This window comes from Pseudopodoces humilis, chromosome 8 (genome assembly GCF_049639895.1).
Source record: "Pseudopodoces humilis isolate 2021_Gansu_Grassland_sample_001 chromosome 8, ASM4963989v1, whole genome shotgun sequence".
NCBI classification, from domain to species: Eukaryota; Metazoa; Chordata; class Aves; order Passeriformes; family Paridae; genus Pseudopodoces; species Pseudopodoces humilis.
Window position 1 is genome coordinate 35,813,441 of NC_142207.1, and position 16,892 is coordinate 35,830,332.

General features: G+C 50.7%; 1 protein-coding gene across 1 annotated transcript in view; it reads right to left on the reverse strand.

Moving 5' to 3' along the window:
* Nucleotides 1-391: 391 nt before the first annotated feature.
* The window catches only part of LOC148183891 (maestro heat-like repeat-containing protein family member 7), a 34,982-nt gene continuing 18,481 nt past the window's right edge, over nucleotides 392-16,892 (reverse strand). The window contains exons 3-15 of the mRNA XM_088058972.1: nucleotides 5,448-5,589; nucleotides 4,418-4,601; nucleotides 4,039-4,186; nucleotides 3,643-3,830; nucleotides 3,416-3,553; nucleotides 3,024-3,138; nucleotides 2,714-2,851; nucleotides 2,305-2,481; nucleotides 2,018-2,173; nucleotides 1,786-1,887; nucleotides 1,379-1,481; nucleotides 1,042-1,098; nucleotides 392-750 (exon numbers count right to left, since the gene is read on the reverse strand). Coding sequence (XP_087915098.1) covers nucleotides 548-750; nucleotides 1,042-1,098; nucleotides 1,379-1,481; nucleotides 1,786-1,887; nucleotides 2,018-2,173; nucleotides 2,305-2,481; nucleotides 2,714-2,851; nucleotides 3,024-3,138; nucleotides 3,416-3,553; nucleotides 3,643-3,830; nucleotides 4,039-4,186; nucleotides 4,418-4,601; nucleotides 5,448-5,589 — 1,851 coding nt within the window. The 3' untranslated portion in view covers nucleotides 392-547. The remainder of the gene's footprint in view (nucleotides 751-1,041; nucleotides 1,099-1,378; nucleotides 1,482-1,785; nucleotides 1,888-2,017; nucleotides 2,174-2,304; nucleotides 2,482-2,713; nucleotides 2,852-3,023; nucleotides 3,139-3,415; nucleotides 3,554-3,642; nucleotides 3,831-4,038; nucleotides 4,187-4,417; nucleotides 4,602-5,447; nucleotides 5,590-16,892) is intronic.

Genomic DNA, 16,892 nt, shown 5'->3' on the forward strand with positions numbered 1-16,892 from the left:
CTGTTAAGCCCAGATGGTCTCTGGTTCTGCCCTCTTCCTGATCCTGTCCAGGGATGGAGCATTGCTGTGCTTTCAGGAAGCTGTTCTAGAAAGACTCAGGCATTCCAAGCTCCTTTGCCCTCTGTGGATGCTTGCCACAGAATCCCTCACAGCCGCATTCAGGGCATACTCAGCTTGGCTCTTCCAAAATCCAAGGTTCAGGGTGCTCAGCAAGACCTTTAACTCCACAGTGCTGTGGAACTGGACCTTCAGCACAGGGACCTTTCCAGCCTGATCTGCGCTCCTTCCTCTGCGTCTCTGCACAAAACACGGTGCAGGAGAGAACGGCAGGAGGGGCCTGTGTGTCACAGAGCTCTGGATTTGTGACCCTTCAGCTCCACGGAGATGCAGGTAAGGGGGAGAAACCAAAAGGTTTATTAATGGAAGGGAAAGTGAAGGGATGAGATGGGGGGGAAAAAAAAAGGGGATGGGCAAGGTCTGAGGGCTGGAGGGAGGGAGCTGTCAAAAGGGAGGGAGGAAGCAGGAGCTATGGGAGCTTCCCACAGGCTCAGCTGTGCTCAGCATCAGCCGTGCCTGGAGGTCCAGTGACACTGAGTCGTGGTGTTCTCTTCACTGTCTCCGGGTACTGTTCTTCAGACAGTTCTCTTATTCCATAAGATGACTTGAGCTCTGCAGATCTTTGTCCAAAAATGGCTTGAATTTCCAGGTTAGTGGAGGATGGGCTGTCATCTTTGCTCATGGCTTCAAGGGCTGCAAGACAGATGAACTACTACAGTCAGTACGAAGACTTGCGAGGACACCCGGTGATTGTTCTGCTAAGGACACCCCTCCCAGCTCTCGCCATAACCACAATAGAGGAGGGGCCAACGGCATCAGCCGAAAGGCGCTGGGCACAAATCCGCCCGCCCACGTCTCTGAAATCGCTCTGTGGTCTGCCCACACCACCCCTCGTCCACACAGAGAGCGAAACCATCCGCAGCTGGGACAGGGATTGCAGTTCCCCCCACCAGCCCCCTCTGACATACCGCTGCCCTCACTCACCCTCACTGAGAACGTGAAGCTCTCCTGGCTGCCCCCTCAGGAACCGCCTGGCCATCCCTGGGAACACAGAGCCTGTCAGGGCCCCGGCGGCACAGCTCCCTGCCAGCGGCGCTGCCAGCCCTGGGGCCACACGCCCTCCCGCCCCGGCAGGGCTCAGCCCCAGCCCTTGCCGCATCCTGACTCAGCCCAAGGGCACGGCTGCCAGAGGCCGGCAGCAGCCCCGAGGGCAGCCGGGGCTCCAGGGCGCCGGGCCCGGGTGCCGCTGCCAGGACAGCAGCAGCCGGGGCTGGGGCCGAGCTGCGGTGGGGCAGGGAGCCAACCCGGGCTCGTGGCTCACCGATGAAGCTGACGGCCGCCTCTCGCAGGGACTCCTGTGGACTTTGCAGGTATGGCAAGGCCCGGCGCAGGTGCTCAGCTGCTTGGCTCCTGTCGTCTGCCAGCTGCAGAGAGCGGCAGGAGGGAAGGGTTGGCGCGGGCTCTGCCCCTCGGCCGGGCGCTGCCTGCGGCCAGCCCCGGCCTCCCGTGCCCGCCCAGCCCTGAGGCCCGGCCCGCAGCCTCACTGGGCTGGGGCTCCATCGGCAGCCGGCTCGGGGTCACAGGAGCCTGGAGAAGAAGCCGTGTGTCCCAGGGAAGGGAGCAGCGTGTGGGGCGCAGGCTGGCGCCCCTGGGCGCAGCACTGGGCCACAGCTGCCAGCCCCACACACTGAGCCCTGGGCACAGGGAGCTTCTCCAGGCCGTCCTTACCAGGCATTTGCCAAACTTTGACAGCTTCTCATTCTTAATCGACTGCTTCAGACCCCTCTTCTTAAGGAACCCGGCTGCACAAAGCAGTGTTTCCCGAGAGGCCTGGAGAGCAGGACAGGTGGAAGATGTCATCGCAGCCCAGAGCACAGGACTCACATCCCTGTGCCAAGGTCAGGAGGAGGCCGCAGCCTGGGAGGTTCGAGGGCAGGAGGCAGCCGAGCTTCCTCCTCACCTTTGCCACGTGCTGGTTCTCCTCATGGCAGTGCAAGAAGAGTGGGAGCAGGCTCTGGCTCGCAGTTCTCTTCAGGGGCTTTTTTCCCTCATCTACTACCAAGTCCATCATCTTTTGAAAAAGTTGAATGGAAAGCAACTGCACATGGCTGTTGTCCTGGAGGAAAGGAAGCGGAAAAGACCTCAGCACCAACTTCTCCAGCCCACCTGTGCAAAAGCTTAAAATGCATAGGGCACAAAGTTTCTGGGCAGCAGCCAATGCCCGTGGCTGGGGGCAGAGAGCCTTACGTGGTCAAAAAGCAGCAGGAGTGCCTGAGCCAGCTTTGGGGCAGTGGTGCTGGATATCAGGATATCCTTGTGCTGGAGAACATTCGTGAAGACACAGAGAGACATCCTGACCACCTCTCCATCTGCATCACCCAGCACATACACAAGCCATTGAGACAGGATTCCTATTCTTCTTGCCTGTTTGGAACACAAGGCTGTGCTGGGAAGCCCTGAACGGCTGCAGCGCCAAGACCACCCTGGCACTGCAACCCCACCCTGCTGCTGCTGGGCCCAGAGGCCAAAGGCCTGTCCCAAAGCACTCAGGCAGGTAAGGCAAGAGAGCTGGGAGCAGCTGCCTCAGCTCCTGAAGCCCAGCCAGCCCAAGGGGCTGCTTTGCCCAGCACAGCTTCAGCTGCTGCCCCGTTCTCACCATTGAGGGATCCTTGCTGAGCACCACGAGGCCTCTGAGCGCCAGGCGACACCTCTCCCTGCACTCGCTCTGCAGGTACCTTGACATTATCTCCAGAACACTGTCCCTGCATTCACTCAAATCCAGGCAATCCAGGACCTGAAAGGCACAGGGCAGTGACAGGGGAGCCGGCCGGCAGGAGCCTGGAACTGCGCAGGGCTGGGCCCAGGCAGCAGCACAGGGCGCGGGCACCGTCCCAGGCAGCTGTGGCTATGCAAGGGGACAGGGCTGGCAGGCAGCTCAGCGAGGTAGTGCTGGCCATGGGGCTCACCTCCACAAGGAATGCCAGGAAATGCAGATCGCAGCGATGCCCAGATTTGCTGAGCAGCCCAAGCAGATGGCATGCCATGCGGGAACACAAGTGTATCAAGTCACAGTGCATCTCCCTGGGCAGGAGGAAAAGGGCACTAAGACCATGAAGCGGAAGGGGCAAACTTCTCCCAGGACTGGCACACAAAGATCTGGTCTTTTCCCACCACCCTGGAGGGACTGTGGGCGCTTTGGGAGGTGGCTTCTTCTGGGCACCCTCCTCCCCCAGCCTTTTCCAGTCTTCTCATCTATCCCTCAGTGACGTGGCCCTCTGGCCAGGACCACAGGGACCGTGTGAGGCACCCCAGGCACAGGGCACAAATGCTGAGGGCAGTGGGTAGAAGGGGGTCTCACCTGGCCAGCAGACCCACGGCATAGTGCTGGGTGTCAGCACAGACCAGCGTGTCCCAGCCACACTTGCGTCCCATTTGCATGACCACACTGTCACACTGCAGTCGGCAGAACAGGGCCTTCATGGTCTGCACTGCAAACCTGTGTGCAGAGCAAAGCCCAGGTCATGCTGTGATCTCTGACTCCTGCCCTGGGGACATGGGAGGGACAGAAGGACTGGGAGGAAGCACCTGCTGGGGTTTGTGTGAAGGTCATGTTCTTCCTGGCATTGCATCCAAAAGGTGTCAACCTCCTCATTACTATGCACTGTGCTGTCAAAAATCTGAACTATCAGAGCCACAAGCAGGTGGGAGGCATAAATGTGCATTGCCTCGTGGCACTTGGGCACCTGAATAATCACCCAGAGCACCAGAGTTGCCTGCAAAAGAAGCACATGAAGACAGTGCTCAGTGCCGAGGTGTCCATGGGGCAGGGCCCGAGGGGAGACGCACGGGGAGCAGCGGGCCCGGTGCCCCCTGAGCCTGCCCCTAGCCCAGGTTTCAGCCCAGTGCCTGAGGCAGGGAGAGGATGAAGAGCTGCTGGAGAGGTGACCTAGGGGAGAGCAAAGGCCAGTTCCAGAAACTCACAGCCAGGGCAAAGACACCCGTGTCGTCCCCATCAGAGGTGAACATGCTGTGCAGAGGCCAATCCTCCATCACACAGAGCAATGTTGGCAGGACCTTCTCTACTGTGGGACTTGATGAAGCTATAGTTCTCCACATCATTGTGGCAGCTCTGTGGGATCAGAGCTCTGTGTCAGGGGTGTCTCAGTCACAGAGCCATGCCCTGTGTAGCTGTGGGGTCCCAGGTGACAAAGCCCCAGTGCCCTGAGGGGCAGGGAGGGAGCATTGGCAGCAGCCTCAGGAAACAGAGGGTCCCGAGGCTCCTGGACCTCTCTGCCTGTGCAGGGCGATGGGCCCTAAAGGCCGGTGAGCCCTGAGCTCTCAAGGCACGTGGGCCCCATACCTGTCACACGATGGAGCACAGCGCAGGAGGGTCAGCACTGTACCAGCAGGGTGTTCATCAGCTATCCTCAGAATGTTCATTAATAGCCTGACATCGGCAGTCACAGAGGACGCAAGTCTCTCATGCATGATCCTCACCATGGCTGGCACCTGGATGAGGCATGGGGAAAACTTGGGAGTGCTCCCTGAGCGAGGAGATTCCCCAGCTTCCCCCAAGAAGTGCTTCCCTTCCCCCCCAACTCTGGGAAAAGGCTGAGGTGGGCAAGCAGACATGGCTTGATGGGCCACATGATCCTGGGAGGCCTCCACCCATGTGCACTGGCTGCTTATTACTTTTGATAAGAAATATGTGTATATGTGAATTATAATTTGTGAGCATAAATGACAGTTAAAGTGGGGATAGTATCAGTGTTTCTTAGGACCTCAGTCATTCAGGTGTCTGAATTGGCCTCATTTGTTACCTGGTCAGCCTTCACTATGTAATTAGTCATTTCTGCACATTCAACTGATGGTATGCCAGCATCTCTTAGCCTGGAGTCACGTTTGTCTGCGTCCTCAGTGTCTTTGTTCTTTCTACAACAACCGCCCATGAACTTTGGAAACATTGACAGAAAAGCAGGGAAGAGAGGCATGTTCCATGGAGTGCTGCAAGTGCAGAGCTGGGCTGAGCAGTGCCAGCAGGCCCAGCCCAGGTGGGGATGGCTGCAGGTACCTTCAGCGTTCTGTGGAAGCATCCATGGTTGGAGTCCTGCTCTTGCTTCTGCTTCTTCCCTGCATTTGGCAAAGACTGAGTGCAGCCAGAGCCAAGGGGCTGCAGGAGAGGCCGGAGAACACAGCCCAGCCCTGCACTCCCGAGGCAGGGACAGCCCTGGGGTGGCTCAGGGGATGGAGCATGGTCACTGGCAGAGGTCAGCCCCAGCCCCTCTTCTGTCCTGTCCTTGGGCATGTGCACATGGGATGGGATGGGGTGGGATGGGATGGGATCTAGCTGGCTGCAGCCATCAGCCCTGTGGCCCAGCTCTGCCACTCACCATCTTGCGGTGGCTGGAACCGTGGCGACGCATTAGGCTTCTTTGCTGGGGCAGGTGAAGAAGCTTTGTTCTTATTTGCCCTGAACAGGTTGGAGTTCCCTTGGCGTTTCTCTGCCATCCCAAAATCTGGCGTTGAGGGAACCTGCAAGAGAGAGGCCTTTGAAGAGCTCTCAGTTGACAAGTCAGACAGTCTGGCCTCAAGGGCACCGGCCACAGGAATGACAGATGCCTCAGAAAAACTCTGAGTCACCAAGTCCCAGGCCTGCCCTCGAGGACACCTGCAGAAAAGAACTCCTGAGGAGGCCACAGGTCACCAAGCCCTGTGGTCTGGCCTCGAGGTAACCTGCACCAAAGAGGTAAAGAAAAAACTCCGGGTCAGCAAGGAACGAGTGCACTCCGCAGGGGCTCCTCACAGCACCGCTCCGACGTGTCCTGTCCCGTCCCGTGCACTGAGCACTGTGGCGTTGTCCTGTCACCGCCAGCCCCTATGTCACCACGTGTCACAAAGGGTCCTTGGACACCCTGTCCCTTTCCATTCCACGGTTACCAGGCTGCACCGTGTCACAAAGGGCCCTTGCACGCCCTGCCACCTTCCTGGTTCTGCCCCCATCCCCCCAAAGTGGCCCAGGTTGGAAGGAATCCCTTGCCAAAAGTGTCTAAGACAGGATCTTTAGGAACACCTCAAACCATCAGCAAACGCTGCCCTGCTCTGCAGGCTCAGGGCAGCAGAAGGAGCCCCCAGGGCTGCCGACGCAGCCGCAGCAGGAAGGGCACGGGGCCTTGCACAGAATCTGTACAGGGGCCTGGCAGCACTGAAATCAGCAAGTGTGGCAGAGTCCCCACCGAGGCAGACCTGCCACCCCAGCCGAGCCCTGGCAGTGCTGGTGCCCTTCTCCTGCCCCACAGACCTGTGCCCCTGGGGGGCTTCTGTGCCAGAGGGCCAAAGCCAAAGCCCACGTGCATTGGGGACTGGGCTCCTTCCTTCGGAGGTCTTGGCAGGAGCTCCTGGAGCTATTGCTGGCCACTCCTGCTATCTGTCAGATGATGTTGCTCCTTCCTGGAATGATGTTTTTCATGGAAGGGGTTTGCAGTAGCACAAAACCACCATCAGCTGCTGAGTTTCCTAGGATGGTTAGATTGTACAGAGGCACTGTCCTGTTTCAGTGGGATCTTCCGTGTCTTTTTCTGGGACAAACATTCGTCCAGTCTCTGATGTTCAAGGCTCCAGTTGCTGCGTGTCTGTCTGTGTTACAGCTGATGCAAGGCAAACATTTCCTCCAGACACAGAGTCCTGCTGGAACAGTCACAGAGCTACATCTATTTTTACATTATGTTTGTAATTTTAATTTTTTTTAAGTTTTCCAGAGCCTGCTGACTGTTTTCAAGGTTTTCTCTCTACCCCTAGTGCACATTCTCCAGAAATTGTGCTTTCCCATCCTTTTGCATTTATTAAAGTTACCTGCAATGACCAGTCAATCAAAGCCCTGGGAAAACTTTAAACTTCAGGGTGAACCCAGACAAAATATTTATCTCCCACAACTGAAGCCATGAATTGCCAAGTACTGTCCCCAGTACACCTGTAGGTGTGCTGATGCCATTTCAAAGGGGTTGCCAATGAAAACAAATTTTAATATTTTTGTAGTTTCCACATTGGAATTAAAATCCTTGACTAGAAGAATCACATGTCAAAATTTTTAGGACTCTTACATACCAAAGCTATCATTTTCATCTTGCATTTTAGAGTCTCTGAACAGTCACACAAGGTTTTAGTTCTAGACACTACAGAAAAAGTCCTTGGTGTTCGGCTATAACTTTACATCAGCATATACTCCTGATGATTATTTTAGGCAGGAGCAGCAAACTCAAGAATGAGCCAAACAGGCTGTTCCTGTGTTCTCATGTCCTGAGTCTCTCTCTCTCTGTGTCACGATGGCGCCAAGGCCGCTGCCTTGGGACACCTGAGTGTGGAAGGCGAGCCCGCCCTCAAGCACGGCCATCCAAGTCAGTCACGGGCACAGGCTGCAGCTGAAGCTGCCAAGCATTGCTGTGAGGCTGGCAAGTCAAGAGAAAGCCATTGTGGCCAATTCTGCTGAGGCCTTTTGCCAAACCAAAGGCAGCTGTGCCCACAGCCTCCCCCTGTCTGGCAGCCGGCTGCTGCGGACGCCTCAGTGCGCAGGTGCCGACGTTCGGGCTGCTGCTGTTCCTGTGCACACTCTGCTGCTGTTTCTGTGGGCTCCAGAGCCGCTTGGGCAGCAGCGACTGGGCAGCCCTGCTGGAGGAGACATCGCCTCCCTCCCCATGGTGGCAGCAGCTCAGCGGGCCCCGAGCTCTGTGTCAGGGGGGCCTCGGTCACAGCAGCGTGGCCTGGGCAGCCGCGAGGGCCCGGCCTGGCCAGCCCTGCCTCTGCCCTCTGCCCCTTATCTCAGGCACACAGTGGCCGTGGCCTGGCAGTACCCCCCTGCCCTCCATGTCCCCAGCCAGCCCAGCCTGAGCACCTCGGGCTGTACCCACCCTCCTGGAGGGGTGCTGTCCCAGCCTGGAGGGCTTCTGCTGCAGGCCCGGGAGACACTTTGGGGAAGAGCCAGATCAGCCGGGTGTCAGGAACCAGGCGGCTGCCCAGGGGCTGCTTATGGCCTCTGACACCCAGTTCCTCAGGTCTTCCCACCACCCCGGCCCCTCAGGGGCCTCCTGTCCCCTTGGAGTCTCCTGCCACCCACTCCCTCACACATCCCCCTTGTGCCTTCCCACTGCCTTGTCCCATCAGGGCCTCCACAGCCCCTCATCCCTTCATGGCCTCCCAGCACCCTGTTCCCTCAGGGTCTCCCCCAGCGTGGCCCGGCAGCAGCGCCGCAGCCCCACAGGAGCTCCAGAGGAGCTGGATCAAGAGGCAGCTGGGAGCCCTCAGCAACCCAGCCAGCACCACACGGGCACGAGGACACAGATGGCACTTCCTGGCTGGGACAGGGGCTGTGCCTTCAGCAGAACCACCAAAGGCCAAGGGGCTTCTGGCCATTTTCCCTGCACCACTGCACACCCCGGCAGGTTGCTGAGCACAAGCACCCTTTTCCCTCTCTTCCCCGATATCCTGCGGACCTTGGGCAGCAAAAGAAAGCACCTGGGAGACTGTGTATTTAGAACATATCCTATATCTACATACTAAAAATAATAAAAATAAGGATAGAACAATTTTGAAGAAAAATAAAATCCTGGCTGGCTCAGGTGGCCCCAGCAGACAGAGCCTCCCAGATCAGCTCTCAGCAAAGCTCCAGCAGCGCATCCAGTCAAGGCCTGAGAGATGAGACCGTGTCCTCTATGCCATGTGGAGCTGATCTTGCAGGTTTCCAAAGATGGAATATTGAGTTCTCTCTACTGCCGGGAGGATACAAAATTTTTGAATTGCCAGGCTTCTGATGGCGGGGTTGATGTTATGTGCCATGTCTTCAAGGGCTGGAAGAGAGGAACAGAGCTGTTAGCGTTCAGGAACACACATAATCACGGAATGATTATATGAAGGTGCTTTATTGAAGAGCTCTGGGTGTCAGGGGTACACATACCCAAATCTGACCCATCTTGGTTTTGAAATTAGCATGTTTTAATACTCTATCATTATCTAACTTACATATTAATTATTAAACTTCCATTGTTCTATTGCATGCATTGTTTTTACCCAGGCATGGATTTTTCGTGATTCTCCCCAGCACTCTAACATTGTTCCTCATGTTCTATAAACAATAATTATAACTAATCACATCTAACAGTTGTATCATTTATCATCTACTGACTACACAGGTGCAGTTTGACATGATCTTTAGCAAGCACAAGGCCTAACATTTCCCCGGGCCTACTTTTCCCAGGGCTTGACAAGCCTACCTTTCTTTATAAGTCCCTGAATTTTCTAAGATTTTAAAACCTTTTACTATCACAGGTATTAGAGCCTTATTCAACACTGAAAATGTTGCTCCTGTATCTCTTAGAAATTCCACTTCTTTTTCTTTATTCCCTAGCTTGGGAGCTATAACCAGAGGGTCCCCTGGGGTAGGGCCCTCTGGTCCTCCTCAGTCTTCTTTTACATGAGCAACCTCCCCCTTTCCTTTCCGATCATCTCTCCTCTGTTCATCACTTTTTCTTAGTTCTGGGCACTGATTTTTCCAGTGTCCAAATGTCTTGCAAAATGCACATTGATCCCTTCCCAGTTGGGGTGGTCCTCATTTTGGTGGACCTTGCTTGCCTTTTTCTTTCTCCCCCTCCTTCACTATAGCCACCAATTTTCTCATCCCCTGTTTATATCCTTCTCAATTGCTAAAGACCCTCCTGGCTTCATCCACCAGGGTTTCCAGATTCCGGCTCTCTGGGCCTCAGATCTTCTGGAGCTTCCTCCTGATATCTTCTGTGGATTGTTGTAAAAACAAATTTATTAGCTACTGCATTCCTTCACTCCATCCTGGGTCCAGGCTGGTATGTTTCCGCATTGCATCGCGCAGTTGATCTAAAAATTCAGAAGGTCTTTGAGAAGGACCTTGTTTAATAGCATATAGAGCTGATTAATTTATAGTTCTGGGAATTGCTCTTTCCAGCCCTTTTACTGTAATTCCTGATATCCTTGTAACGGTCTTAGTCCCCCTTGTTCATTGGGATTCCAGCCAGCATCTTGAAGGGGAAATACATCCTTAACATCCTCCTGTGTTGTCCTGCAGTGATCCTCAGCTAGGTCTTTAGCTACCTTTAATATTAATAGTTTTTCTGTCTCTGTCAGGGCATCAAGCAGGAGCTGTAAATCTGCCCAATCTGCTGAAAGCTGCTTAACCATAAACCTCAGTTTCTTAGCAACACCTACTGGATCACTCCGATAACTCTCAGCAATCTTTTCCCAAACCTCCAAATCCATTGTAGAAACAGACTAATGGACTAATTGACTAATCTTGTCGTTCCCTCAGGGGTCATTACTTCTCTCAGAGGTGCTTGTATAATCTCTTTAGCCTGCTTTTGGGTCCTGGATGCTACAGGGCTTGGTGGGGGAGACTTAGAAGTCTTGGTACTTGATGAGGAAGGCCCAGGCTCCTCATCCTCACTGTCACCGCTCAGCAATGGTGGTTCTGAGCCTGCTTCCTCTTCCACCTCCCCCCTCTCTCTAACATTCTAAGAGGTGGTCTTAGGAAGTTTGCTGTTTCCCATTCCAAAACCTCTGTTTGGTATCGTTTATCAGGGTGAGTGCATCTTTGATTAATTGAGCATGTTCTACAACACCGTTTAGGCTTTCCCTCTTGAGCTTTGTTACCTTTCTCCAGGGCCAATACCAAGGGATCAGACGGTGGTCTAATCCCACAATCTCTCTGCCATTCGGGGTGGCCACAGAGGGTAAAAAACATATCAGCAGAAGTCACTTCCAGCCACTTGTGTTCATGCTGGAGGAAAAGCATTAACTGCAATAAGGTTTCATAGTCCAGCATACCATTTACTGGCCACCTCACACCCCCATCCAGCCTATATAGTGGCCACCATTGTGTACAGAACTTAACAAGCTCCCTCTTGCTTTCTGCACCAGCATATCCCCCTAGTTCTTTCCAATGTGTTAAAATCCATCCCAAAGGACTACTCCTAGGAATTTCTTTACTCTCATTTGCTCCCATCCTGGAAGTTCTTTTTCTCACAACATTTCTTTATCCCAACTTCGGAGTTTCACTTCGTAATATTCAGGTACCCAATTATCTTGGGCACACTCAGCCCTAAGAATGTCAATTGGTTTCTTTAGGGTCCCTGAAACACCATGCTCTAATAACTCAAATATCTCACTGTTGCCATGGGTTACTTTACCAGTTCCTAGCAAGATTTTTATCACTGTCTGGGTGGCTTTATTCTCTTTTGTGCTACAAAGGAAACAGAGTCCCCACTTGAGGATCCTCCACCTAAATACCCGTTGGAGCCAAGGCTTTTGACAGACTACACAATGAAACACAATCCAAGGGTTACAATCACAGCCTTTCTTTAAACAGAGAAATTCTTTCTCCCTGGCTCTCCAATGCCCCTGATTCCTAGGCATGTAAGCTTAATCAAGAAATGGTAACAGTCAGCAGTTAGAACTCCTGTCACTAGAACTCCTGTCACTAGATGGTGGCGTCTCCTCAAAAATGCTTATCACAACCCAGCCACAGGGAGAAGGGGAGATTTTATTAAAGGGGTTTCATACAATCAAACACACACCCCAATCACTTTGTCCTTTTCTAGCTGCTTGCAGTCACCCAGAGTGAAACCACAGATTGGGATTCCCCACTGGCCCCATGCTGATAGCACGTCTCCAACACGCACTTCCTCTGGCCTTTCAGGGCACTCACACACACGCAATTTATGTCTCAAGCTACACACATTACTGGCTCAGCCACTCGAGCCTCTCCTGGTTCCAAGCCCCCCCGTTTCAGAATGTTATAAATGAAATTCAGCTTAATTTTATCAATAAGGATTTTATGGAAAAATTTGTAAAATCGAATTATGGAAATAACCAAAATCACTGTCAGCGTGAAGCCCGTGATCGGTGCTGGGTGAACTCTGAATCGGCCTTTGTCACACTGATTGCCCCAAGTTCACAACTTGTCTTTGGGAGAGCTGTGTTTTATACAGTTTTTTCAGCTTGAGGCTATGCAGTTGCAGTTTCTTTCTTTTTCTTTTTTTTTTTTGTTTTTGTGTTGTTAGATTGTCGCCCTGAAAACTCAGCTTCTGTGCTTCCTAACATAGTTTTCTAAAGACTTGCACAGGACAGTAACTGTAAACATAGATATGTGTACATTCTTTCTATTACACGTCTTGTGACGAGCATCTCTCATCGCCAGTGCAGTGAGAAAGTGTTATCCTGACCATCCAATCCCTGGCCGTGGTCAGAAGCCTATAAATCCTGGGACGAAAAATAAACTCTTCTCTTCTTTTCACCAGATCTCGACCTGTGTCCGTGTGATCTATTCATCACTAGCGGCAACATTAGATATTCATATTTCTCCTGCTGGACTGCTGATGAGTTTTCTGAGAAGGAGATGAAGTTTGAGTGGTTTTTCGGGAAGCAGGCTTTGAGATGTAGAATTGTGGTGAGTTTTTTTTTTAGTCTGTGTAGTTTTTTTATGGAAATGGACATTGAGAAGAATGGTCCTAGAAAATCAGATCAAGTCGGTATCAAGCGTTAATCACCAAGTCCTTAGAGCACTTATCTTGCTTGAGTGCACCCTCCTCTACTTGGTGCTATCTTAATTGCTGAGTTGTTTTCTTGCAAATTCCTGGTTTTCCAGCAGCTGCTTTTGCAATCTCAAGTTGTTTCTGTTTTTCACATAAAACCTGTTTGTATATTTGATTTTCTATGTGTACAATAAAACGCAAATTATACTGACACATATTACAAGAACAACCAGCCCAACAGCGCACCGGTTGCTGCAAATCACCTCTGCTGAGCCTCTCTCAGCTTGTGACACAAATCACTCTGCCAAGCCCCCCTCGGCCCTCGGCTAGCCACACAAATCCCCAGCAGCTAATACCACTTCCTGCTCCCTTTGTCACTCCACACTTAGAGCATAAATTCCTGTGACCCAAAATCAACCTTTACAGCTCTCTCCAGGACCTTTCTTGTCCCTGAACCTGTGACCAAAACCACAAACGGCAACCTACCAGGCCTCTTTTTAATCACAAATCAAACAAAATGGGAGCCTCCACGGCTCCCAAAACACAGCAAACCAGCAATCCTGTTGTGACCACCGTTTCACCTCAAGACACAAACTATTAACTCCTGGTGCCGCTCCTGGCACTGCTTAAAACACAAACCACCGTGTGAAAAACGAATTTCACTCCTGTAAAATTTTAAAAAGGTTTGATAAAGACAATAAGAGACATAAAGTAAAGCAACGAGATATGGCGGGTGCCTTGGTGTGCTGCCAAAAGCACACCTGGTATCTCGGGAATACCCTTTTTATCCCATCCTTGCTGTGAGGGGTTAATGCATATTCAAGCATGTCCCCTCCCTGGTTCCGCCTTCTTGGATCATGCTCTTCACAGTTTTATTTTCTGCTGGTCAGCATATTTTTTTGCTGGTCGTCATTATTCTAGCTGGTCAGCATTATCTGAAGTTTGGTTTCCTTTTTTCTGCAAATGGTCACTTGTAGATAAGAGTCCGGGCCCCTCATCCTTCCTCTGAGAGCAGATGGGCTTCATATCTTTCCCCCCTGCCAATGTCCTGGTACCGGCTTTTTGATAACAGTTTGCTCTCCATTTCCTGCTGCTGACAATAGCCTGTTTTCCACAGCTTGATCCTCCCATTGTCTTGCCTTGTCCGGATGAAACATATCCTTACCATTCAGAATTCCTATCTAAGCCTATAACTTGCTAAGAGAGAAAAGAATATAGTGAAAGCATATAATATATATTTATCAGAATAATTGTGAAAAGCCAATATTTACAACATGAATTCACAACAAGCCCTCCTTTTATCTTTTTTATAAATCATTTGGCTTGAGCAATAATTCTTGTTTTCTAGCTTCTAGCACTCATTCATTTTTCTCACAAATCAATTTAGCTTCTTCCAACAGATCTTTCACATTATTTTGTTTTCTTAATACCATGATTTTTTGTGCCGTTCCAGATGTAGCCAATTTTGGGTCTGTAGGTATTGCTGCTATTTGCATGCCCTGCACCACTTTGGTGATTAGTTGGATGAAACAGGGGATTAGACAAGGAAGGAATATTAAACCAGCTGTAGCGCATAGGAGGAAGAAACCTAGCTTCTTCCACCATTCTGTCCCCAACAGGTTATTCCACCAATTAGTGGTCATCATTGACTCCCATTTTTGGACTGGCACATGGGCTATTTTTCTACATCAGAAAAAAAAGTTCTTGGCGATATCTAGAACGGCATTTCCATTGTCATCAATTTGCAAACAACAATCTGATGTATTAAATTTCCCGCAAACACCCCCCTCTTCAGCCAATAGATAGTCCAAAGCCAGTCTATTCTGATATATTGCAGCTCTGGCTTGGCGTTGCTGACTGGCTATTAATTCCATAGCCCCAGCTGTTTCATTGGTTATGATTTCTACTACAGCTTGGAGTCTTATAATGCGATTTAGCATGCAAATTGGGGTTCAATATCCCCAACTTCCATCTTGTGCCCAAGTAGCTGGCCCATATGTTTCTAGTATGCGTTCAGGGGGCCATTCCTCATCTCCCCATTTTTGAGGTCCTCCAAACAATTCCCTTTTATTTCTTTTTAGGTCCTCATAAACCGGCACTCCCAATTGATCTCCATCTGGTCCTGGCAAAAGGAAGAATCCTGGTTGAATGATTCCCAGAGTACAACTCCCTTTCCATTGTGAAGGGAGCTTTGGGTATGCCCTTTTCCCACATATCCAAAATAAGCCATCTGGTGCCTTCCAATAGTCATTTTTCTGTTGATTTATATTTTCCCAAAATTTAGATATTTCTGGGATTCCAGAGTAAGGATTTTTCCCTTTACCATTACATCTGAAGAGTCTGGTTCGATTATCATACACACAATTCTTTTTTTTTACTTTTCCTTGAGTCCAATACAGAGTTGGTTCCTCTGGGATCCACCATGTAGAAGTTCCATTGCTAACCTTATACTTTTTACAGGGAGTTTTCGCTATTTCTTTAATAAATTCCTTACCAGTTCGCCATAAACATTCTTCCCCTATCACTGTTGAACTTAGAATCCATCCTTCTGGTCGAGTCCCCCCTCTTATATTGGTCCGGTTCCACTTAAGGAGTTCCACCGGGCCTATGCTACTACCTTTCCATGGCCATTCCTCCGTCATCAAGGCTCCTCCACAGACCCAACAGTTCGTTATGTTAAGTTCTTTACTTATCCTCTCCCCTAAATCCACAAACAGGTTTTTCCCTAGTCTTGAGATATCTATTTCCCCTTTTAATTGCTGTTTGAGCCTTGCATACAGGTCCTGACGTGAGGTTAAGTTAGGTTTAGGTTTCTGTGTTGGTTTTATCTTTTTTCTTATCACTTGCTCTTTTATCAAATCTTGGGTCTTTCCCTTGACCGCCCCTGTGAAGCAAATCCATTTCTCCCCTTTTGGGCAGGTGCTTCCCAGTCTAGTACCACTGACTCCTAAGTTTTCTGTGATCCAGTATTTTTCCCATTTATGTATACAGGTACTTAACTTGGATGGGTTATAGCAGTGACTATTGATATTGGTGTGGGTAATAAGAAAGAAACCCCGGTGTCTTTCCATGTACAGTTTTCGATAGCATTTGTAACATGGCTTTGCTGGTGTCCCAAAAGGGAGAAGGATGAGTGACAGAAGAAGGAATAATAGGGGTCCAGTATGGCTTACACCCCCACCAATCCTGCCTATGAGGTTGCGGCTCACAGCAGGTGTTTTATATTCTTCTTGGTGGCGAGTTTTAGAGGCCAATCTGGTCTTGCCCCCTATTTCCTTGTCACTTCCTCTTTTGTAATTTCCAAGCAAATCTCTTTTGACACCTTTTAACAGTAGTATCCCACCGTTCTTCAGGTATTTCCCACTCAACAGGCACCAGTAATTCCCATCCACAGAGCAGAGTTATTATTTCAGTTGCCTGCAATTCTGTTTGGATAGAGGATCGATTATGTGCTCGACACTCCCTACAACAAGAACGCCGATTGTGTGAGCTGCAATACCAATTTTTCCCACAAATTAAACACTTATATTTAACCCAGCTAGCATGTCCCGTATTGGGATGATTTATACAAGGTATATGGTGTGGCACTGATGGAAGTTGTGATTCTCCCCCTTCTTTATACAGATCACAGGCCAAAGCAAAAATACGAGGATTTCCCGACTGAAACAGCCCTGATCCTCCTGTTTGGAGTGGGAGTTTTCCTCCCCAAGGTGGATATCGAAGGTGTCTCAGAACTTGTCCAGGCAGGACTTGAAACCACTGATACAGGCTTGGTCTCACTTCCCAATTAGGCGTGATTCTTTGCTCATCCCTTGGATCCTGTGGATTGTCCCAGTTCATTATCACCCAGCCCCCGCTTTAGAGTCAATTTGGTATCACCCGGTTCAGAAGTTATAATCCACTCCTCAGGTCTTTTCACAGGTCCCTTGATTCTACTGGCGTGGATCCACCCTCGTTCCCTGGTCCGGATTGCAGCCTCCGTTGTCAGCAGTACCTGAAAAGGACCTTCCCACTGAGGAGTCAAAGATTGTTCCTTCCATGTCTTTACCAGTACCCATTCTCCTGGATGAATATTTTGAATTTTGAACTCCAAAGGGATGGTTTGAGGGATCATTCCTTTTAGCCTTAGGCTTTCAAGTGTTTTAGCAATTGTGGTGACATATTTTCTGACACTTATTTCCCCTACTTCATAAGTGGCAGTTTCATGTCGGGTGGTAAGGAAGGGTAGTCCAAACATCATTTCATAGGGTGACACTCCCAGGTCTGACCTGGGTTGTGTTCGAACCTTTA